Genomic DNA, 9016 nt, shown 5'->3' with positions numbered 1-9016 from the left:
TCAGATCAGGTCATCAGATTTGCCCCTCGCTATTCTAATTTTTTTCCTAGGTCTGTTGGTAGGTGATGTTACGTCTTGCCTCATTTGGGACCGAGGAACAGATGTGAGTGAGGGAGATCGCTGCGACCGCATCTGTGCCCTAGATGGGCCAGCCTTTGGAGGGTTTTCTCCTGAAGAGGAAGGTGTTTTTGATGGTGGTGCTTGTTTTGATGGTGTTGCTGGTTTTGATGAAGATGCTGTTTTTGAGGGTGATGCTGCTTTTGACAGGTTGTTTGGTTTGGTTGATTTGGTTGGTTTGGTTAAAGTCGTGAAACGGGATGGGTCCCCCGTGAGGATTTTCAAGTTCTGTTGACCAGCCATGGCTGGGACTTGTGAGCCCCAGGCAGGTATGTCTTCAGAAACTTGAACCGAAACATCCTTGACCGTGACACTGTCAACCGTCGCCTTGCCTCGAGTCACTTGTGCGTAAGAGGGTGTAGCAATGTCTGCACTCCCGACTATCCTCCTGGCCTCGGGGAAAGAGACACCTCGGGTATATTTAACCCGTAATATATCCCTCTCCTGGCTCCAGGTAGGGCAGTTGCGAGAAGAGGCAGCGTGCTTCCCCTCACAGTTGACACAGCGCAGGTTGGCGATGTCACAGTCATTTTCCTTGGTGTGACCCTCACGGCCACAATACTGGCAGATCGATTTTCGTCTACATCGCTTTTCGTGATGACCGTACTTCTGACAGTTTCGGCATCGCAATGGATTTGGGATGTAGACGGAAGCGTTGTACCTCTTGTATCCGATTGTTAGTATATGGGGTAGTGTTGGCGTTGAAAAAGTGATGATGAAGGTGTTTGTTTTGATAGTATCATTGTTTCTCCTGATCACCATCCGCCTCACCTCAGAGACCGGGACGCTCTCCTCCTGGAAATATGCCAGTATGTCTTCATCGGTGTCATTGCGCAAGGCTGGGCACCTGATTACCCCCTTGCTGCAATTAAGTGAAGAGTGTGGCTTCACACTGACACCGATGCCGGCAAAACTGGTTGTTCCGAGTAGGTTCATCGCCTGTTGTTGGCGATAAACCTCTATAAGGAGATCGCCCGATCCCAATGGCTTAACAGATTTCACATCCCCTGCGATTCCCTGGATGCCCTTCCTCAACAGAGGTGGCGACAACGCGGCCGTTGTTTTACCACTCTGTGTGGAGGTCATCACAAGGAATTGCGGGAATTGGGTGTTCTGTGTTGCGTTTTGTGTTGTTTTTGAGCTTGGTTCATCGTTCCTGATTTTGTTATGTCCGTCGTTTTGGTGGTTTTTATCTTTACCCATGTGTATATTTGTTTGTTTCACGATCTATGCCTCCACCCGCCATGAAGCCCAACAAGGGGACACTGGTGTGACGCGGATATCCAGCGCCAAGTGTCGGAGATACATAGAATAGGATACTCGTAAGAATATACATACTATTTGAAAGAGTATACTCTCGCGATTGACCCTAAGCCACCGCCTTCTTGGGAGTATGTAAACCAAGGGCTCGGCGTGACCAGCCGATTGGTGATAGAGGGCCCATATCACCTCTCGTCTACCCAGAGTCCGAAGCCAAAGCAGTATGTTGCAGAATATCGGATCATGTCTCCTTCCTATCAAGAGTTTGACAGTGATTCCGACTCTGCTCAACTACCAGGATCTTCTTCCCCCAGGAATACGAGATGCAACCCACGGCAAACAGGTTGGCTCAAATTGGAGCTACTGTGAAAGCCTTCTGCTACGATGACGCCCAGCGCGCCACAATCATACCCCCGAAATGATCACATACGCACTGAGCACCAACGTACCGAGCCTCGGGACGTGGACCCAGTTTTCTTGGAGGCCCGGTAAATCCTCAGAGTCCCATGTATATAGCGTAGATATTGTTTCTGTCCTTTTTTTCTTTCCCTGTGTCCTTTCTCTTTTATTATTATTTGTTCTTTCTCCTTTTTCACACCTTCTATATTTGATTCAGCATTTGTTTTGTCGACCATTGTTTGGACCTAATGACCTATCCTGTGTTGAAGGGCCGTTAATCATTGATAATAATAATAACAATAAATAAGATTCGTACTCTCCTGTCTCCAGCACACATACACAAGCATGCATACATTACATACATGAAGGGTCGTATTTTAATTATCTTAACTGTTAATAGGACGTTTAACAAAATATAACCAATTTTGTTTTGTTTTTACCTGGGTAAGGGAAGAACAGCCATGGAGACAGGGATATCAGATCTCCACGGGCGTCTGTCCTAGCACGATATCCGGGGTCATTGGGGTCATCGGGAAACACCCCTGTCAAGGTCAGAACCCAACACAGCGCCCACGAAACTATCACTGTGGTGATTATCTAATAAACACAAACAGTGACGTCAGAAAAGGTTACAACAAATAACATCATTAGCAACTAGATGAAAATGACGTTGAAAAATAAATGTCATTTATGGCAGCAAAACAAAAACCAGTGACGTAGTGACGCAAGTCATAACACAAATAATAAAACATTTTTTATAATCAGTCTGTTAAAACATTACGTCTTCACATTATTTTATGTGAGGTAATGAGACCTGAAAAAAACGAACCGAAGATATGTCCCCTCAACAGGATATGTTTTTTGATCATTTGCTGCGTTTTAATACAAAATGATGAACTTACCGGAAATATCTGGCAAAATGGCAACTTTGTTCTCTTCTTCGGCTCTAATATATTCGCATTCCTTCTGTTGCAATGCATTGTTGGTATTGGTACAAAGATGTCTTTGAGGTACATAACACACAAAATCATGGTAAGTGTACCGCTATCGAAATAAGAAACGTTGAGAACAAAGCAATAAATCAGAGTGTAGATTGGTTACACTATTAACCTGTTAATGAAATATACACGGCTTATCCACAGGATTTGGAAATACAAAATGATGCAATAGTATCACAAATCACACAGCAAGACAGTACAGGACAATGCAGTAGTGTACACGGCGGCCGTAAACACAATACTATCACTCAGGGAAGTAAAATTAATGTTAAAGACCCCTTTATGTGCTTATGTTATTAAACAGGTTTACGTTCATCTTTCAATATACAAACTTGAAGACCCTAACGGTTTGCTGCAACCTTGAAACCACATTATTGTTTTGAGTAGTGGCACGGTTTATAATCGTTATTTAATTTGAAATTCACCAATACTCATGTAAACTAACAAATTAATATAATTGATCCTTTTTATGCACACACCCCTCCCCCCGTTTCAACATTAGTTTAAATCAATTTGGATTGGGATTGTTGGTCTTTTGTATCTGCCAATAGCCTCGTTTGCTTTTATAGTTGATATTTGTCTTTTTATCCGTTTGTGTGTTTGATGTAATTTCTTTTTAAGTATTTTATCTACCTTTGATTGGACTGTTCTGTGTTGACGGGCCGTTAAGTTTCCAATAATAACTAAATAACTCTTGCAGCAATCCGTATAAGAGGCAAGCTTGCATTGTTTCAAGAACTCGAAAACGTCACTCCAGGATAATCATGTTTCTTTTCGATCAATATTCCAGGGCACATGTCCCATGTGATGTAGTAAAATGACGTTAATTTATGAATATTTCAGGAGTTTTTTTTCAGGACACAGCCATAATTCAAAGTTACAGAAACAACATTTCATAGACGCTAGGAAGAATATTGCTAACGTCGTACAACTTACAGGACAGCGACCGGAGGACACGTGCTACAGTAGAATATAGAGATGGGGTATACGGACAATCCAATAGACGTAATCGCCACACAGACTGTGATAGGGCCAACCAGTTTCACCAGGTATCCCAGAAGGCCAGTCGCACCAAGAAACACTTCTGTTACCAGACCGGAAACCATCAAACTTCCCTGAAGCTAAATATAAAATTAGGAACATGTATATATTCTCGTGATTAGCTAGTAGGACACAATCCAAAATAATGACAATATTTGTAGGTCCAGTGTCGACGGATTTAGCTGATGTCATTTTTTATGAGTTGGAGGTAGGGTATATTGATGCATTTGCCTCCTTGCGATAGTGCAGATATGATGTCAACTTCAAAGTGCTACATCGTAAACAAAGAAGAAGACACCCAACACAGAATTCGACCCAGCCACATCATACTGACAACGGGTAAACCAGGAAGATAGAAAACGTTTCCATGATAAGCCAAGAAATCACAATCCAAAAAAATAAAGAAATATGTGATTTAAAAAAAAATAGTTTTAAACGCTTGTCGCTGGTAAAACAGAAACAAATTATAATTTTTGCCCGGAAGCATAACTTTCAGGCGAAATGTATTGCTACCGTTGGATGTTTAATGAATATTTTCTTGAATAGATATTTTTTTTATTAGGCAAGTGTATACGGCACAGAACAAAATTAATTTGGCACAATGTCATAATATTTTTTTCTTCTTAATTTATTTTGTATTGTCAATTGGCCAAACAACAATTTGAGTCATTTAGGGCCAAACAACTGTGTAGAAATAGACATTCACAAAAAACTGAATACATAAAAACAAAAGGTTAAAATGTGTAAAGATGTTAATATATATCAATTGCAAACGAATTATTTCTTATTATAGAGATTAATTGAATGTAAGTAATCATAAATTGATTGCACAGAAACTATCAATTAAACGTTTCATAGAGGGTACATTATAAAATCTGTCACGTATTTGTTTTAAATCAGCACATTCATGTCCCTGCAGGTAGGGAATAAAAATTGTACCTGCTGCCCCCATTGCATGATCGTAAGAGGCGACTAAATTTGGGATCTATATTTTCTCTTCTTTGCCACTCTGTACAATGTCTCACTTTTGGCCTTTAGTTGAGCGTTTGCCCCTGTGAGGAAGGCTTTGGGTTCTGTCCCCTAACCAACATACCAGTCTGTAAAAATGGTAGTTTCTAATCCTGCTTAACGCTCAGCAATTTAGGAGTGGAACGACTGGTTCGCCCGTTGTCAGTATAATGTGACCGGTGGGTTGTCCTGATGGGCGTTTTCGGCAGTATATTTCAGTGAGGTAGCAATAAAAAGTCGGCATCAGTTCCGCATCTTGCACACATGGGATACCGTCCTTAAATTACCAACATAACTTTTGAAAGGACGTTAAAGTTAAACAATAATAAAACAAACCAAGCATTTAATCATGAAGTGTTTGACTGTAAATGGCTGATCACGACATGACTATGCGTAGTCGCGAGAGGACAACTTCCAATCTGCGGTCTGCTTTACCTTTTGCACATGAACCTACATTAGGTTGAACTGAACAAAACTTATTGTTTCTTTCTTCAGACCATTTTTTTTGCCAATTCGTTTTAATAAAATTAGCTATTGAATGTTTAAAATCAGAATAGGGCAGTATAATATCTTTCGTATTGGGGTTAAGTGCTGCCTTAGCAGCTCTATCTACTTTTTCATTTCCATTTATTCCGACAAGGCCGGGAATCCAAGTCGAGATCAGTTGATAGAAATCTTAAATTCTGTAAATACGGAGGGCACATACTTTGTATTGTTGTATTTCAAAAGTTCCGATTTTTAATACTTTGTAGTAGTGACAAAGAGTTGGAGCAGATAATAGCTTTTTTCATTTAATTATTTTCGATTTCATCCAAATCTAGACCAAGTGCAGTTGGTCCAGCTGTAACAATCATCTCTAACGTTTTTGCGTAATTAAAACATACACCAACATCTACAAAAAACTTGCCAAGGATGAATCAGAAACTTGCTTCCAGCGAGGTCATTTGGCGTTGTAGCATGTAACTAGTACATGAATAAATATTTATATGGTCTTTCAGTATTAACGATGTATACATACTAATATCTCCGTGACAGCAACAATAAGTAACTAGCGTCAACACTAAGATAATAAATGTTAATTCTCCGTTCTTTCCATATTAACGGCTGTTACCTGCGTTATCCGGTAGTACACCATTTCCTGTTTCGTCTCCATGGTAACATTCATAAGAAGAGTCTGATTAGTTGATATCGATGCTGAAAAAATAGGGGTAAATCAATTAATAGGAGAACAATATATTAGTAACATTAAACCAAAAAAAGATAGAATATGCTTTAATAGTATGTTATACATTAAGATGATAGTAACAGTGAGATCGCCTCATCGAATGGATTAACTGAAAAGCATTTAATTTGCGTCTGTACAAAACCTGCGCCAATGGTCTCCTTACTTATTTGCATGGAGTTAATTTTTCTTTTAAATAAAGCAGAACAGTGTCCGAATCTGAATCAATATATATCGCAATTAACGATCGGATTTGTTTTGTTAATCAAGAATATATTGTTTTGGTAAATTTTCTTAGTTTAGGAATTATCTTGTCACCTCATATACTCGAAATTTGTTAAAGTATTGTCACGTTACATACCCAAATCCTCGCCACTACTGCTGTCACACGACCATACTCCAGCCGTCCTCATGGAAAGCAATGGGCCTAGAAAAGCACCAGAAACGCCTTGAAACATGGGAAGTCTGAAAATAAACAGCCAGTACACTTACTACTTTTAGAAGATTTAGAAATTGTTATTCAGCAATAGAACAATGTACGATTTCAGGATTGGAATTTAAATTGAAATACTTTTTTTCTTTTCATACAACCGTAGATTTTATAAAAGTTCCTAATGAATATCAATAACACACTCTGATGTTCAGGGACATTCTGATATTTGTCTTAAGATGGAAGCGTCACCTCTAGGCATTATGAGGAAAAAGGCTATTAAAGAGTCGGTCAAGTAGGAGGAAGATTTTACATTTGACAGATATAGTTCATTAGTGAAAACCATTTATAAATCTCATAAAATAAGGTAATTTCATAAATGAAAAACTGCATATTGTCAAGTGACACGATAAACAGTTGTTTCATGGTTGTTTGTGGGAACAATTTAAACTGTTGTCCCGGAATGTACCCTGGACGATCTTTTCTAGCAAAGAGGGGCAACGGTCTTAACTAGAAGTGATCAGCCATAAACAACTAGTTGTTACCTTAGGACGTGAATATTCTGTTTTGTTAAATTGAAAGCAAAGGGATTTCATAATTGGAATGCAAGTTACATTTTGCACTCATTGTTCAGGAGTTTGTACAAAATTGTTGTTTCATCATTCTTTTTAAACAACGAGTTCTTCCTTATGAACATCGTCAAATCGTCTAGCTTTGATACCCTGTAAAGGCGGCGTCCTACTTCCGGCCGAAGGTACGTTTAAGTTTACACAAGAAAAAATTAAGAGTACCGATCCTTTTCTCTGATCTAATTCCGGGCAATAATGATGCTAATATTTTTTGCACAGTAGCTCACTGTTTCATTCATATTATGGGAAGAACCGGGAATAACAGAAAAGAGTCATTTCTTACCATTGGAAAAAGGACAATTGGGTAAATGCAGTTCAAATAAACCATCTTCGGTTGGAAAACTTGTCCAACTTCTCTTTTAAGACAACACATCTTAAACGGATCTTGACGCCAATCATGAATGGATATTTATGAGATCATCAAAAGATGATCGTTTACCTTCCTTGCTCTTCGTTTCCCCTAAAGGTACATTACCCATTCCCTTGTTGGAAATCCTATGTGGGAATCTTGTAGAGTGCCTCAAACCTGTTAATGTCTACACCTTGTTATGTTGTTTGGCACTTTTGCGAATGTTATTGTGTAAAACTACATAACAATATGCCAGTGCTGTCCATGAGAGATGGATTCTTATTTTGGTCAGGGGTATTTTCAATTAATTAATTTTAATTAATCATTTTTCAAAAGAGTCTCAAAAGTAAACATACATAACAAAAGACCAAAAAAAACTTACGTAAGAAATTTGAAAAAGATCCCTTCAATAAAGTGTACTTTCTGAGAAATAGGAATAACAAAACTAAAATGTTTAAATTCAAGATGGCTGCCTGTCAGCCATTCTGTCTGTCTCTTTCATAGAAATAGCGATAGCAAGAATTGTTTAAGGACAGAAGGCGACGACTTTAATAGCCCACCATCTGATGGTGGTGGGCTTATCTTTTTATTAAATGCTTAACGGCCCATCAACACAGGATAGGTAATTAGGACCAACAAATGATCGAAAGTACAAATACAAAATAAAAACATCAAACAAACATAAAGGTTAAAAGACAAACGTTAATTTGAATATTGAAAATCATGTAAATTCGATCAATACGTTAACTTGGCATTATTTTTAACTTTTTGAGAAGTAAATGATTTACCTTGTCGATTATATTATCATTGTTCGATATTAAATACGAAATATACATTTATACTCACCTGATGCCGACAGCACTCTGGACGACCGTGGTCAGTCCTACTACGAAAACGGACGTACAGAAAAGCTTGACTCTGATTGGGTCGTTTCTCTCAGCGCAGGCGAGGTCTGCGATTGTGACACTTGTTAGCAGATTCATCCCAAATGACAACACCACATTCTATGGACAGATTTCATGTTTATAGAATTAAAGAAGCATAATGGCGTCAATTCATTTATTTAAGACAAAAATATCGTAAAAATATATGAAATTTTATCAATCGTAGTAATTCATCATTTAGTTCAAATATGTGAATTTACACTAATTTTAAGGTCGGTCAGTGGTACCAATCCAAGATGACGTCATAGTAACGATACCTCAAAAATCATATTTCCATAAAACAAAACATCAAAATGGTACCATACTTCAATGCACCGAGTCCCTAACGAATGTTTTGTGTATTTACCTGCAAAGCTAACATCACAGACAACACAAATGGCGGTAGGTCTTCTACGCCGTAACGCAATGGCGGTATATCCGGATCCTATCTTGTCTCATTGAGAGATTCCTCTGCTGCATCCTGCGATAAAATTGTTATTTCAACCGAAGCGTTATCTATACCGCTATTTGACGATTCACACGAGGCTTCCCAACGGCGCCCGTTTTTATTAGTTTCGTTGTCCATGCTGCAATATATCAAGTGATCATGTAATATGTTTAATTCAATGGTATGATGGAA

The 9016-nt window shown here is 38.7% G+C and overlaps 1 protein-coding gene across 1 annotated transcript; it reads right to left on the bottom strand.

The window, feature by feature from the left end:
* LOC110454066 lies at positions 1-1320 on the bottom strand. The gene has a single exon (XM_021503406.1). The coding sequence runs from the start codon at positions 1318-1320 to the stop codon at positions 1-3; it is 1320 nt and encodes a 439-aa protein (XP_021359081.1).
* Between the last annotated feature and the right edge of the window lie 7696 nt (positions 1321-9016).

Source organism: Mizuhopecten yessoensis, unplaced genomic scaffold (assembly GCF_002113885.1).
Source record: "Mizuhopecten yessoensis strain PY_sf001 unplaced genomic scaffold, ASM211388v2 scaffold7653, whole genome shotgun sequence".
In the NCBI taxonomy this organism is placed as follows: domain Eukaryota; kingdom Metazoa; phylum Mollusca; class Bivalvia; order Pectinida; family Pectinidae; genus Mizuhopecten; species Mizuhopecten yessoensis.
The sequence above is the reverse complement of the archived record's forward strand: the minus strand, read 5'-3'. Positions and strand labels throughout refer to the sequence as shown.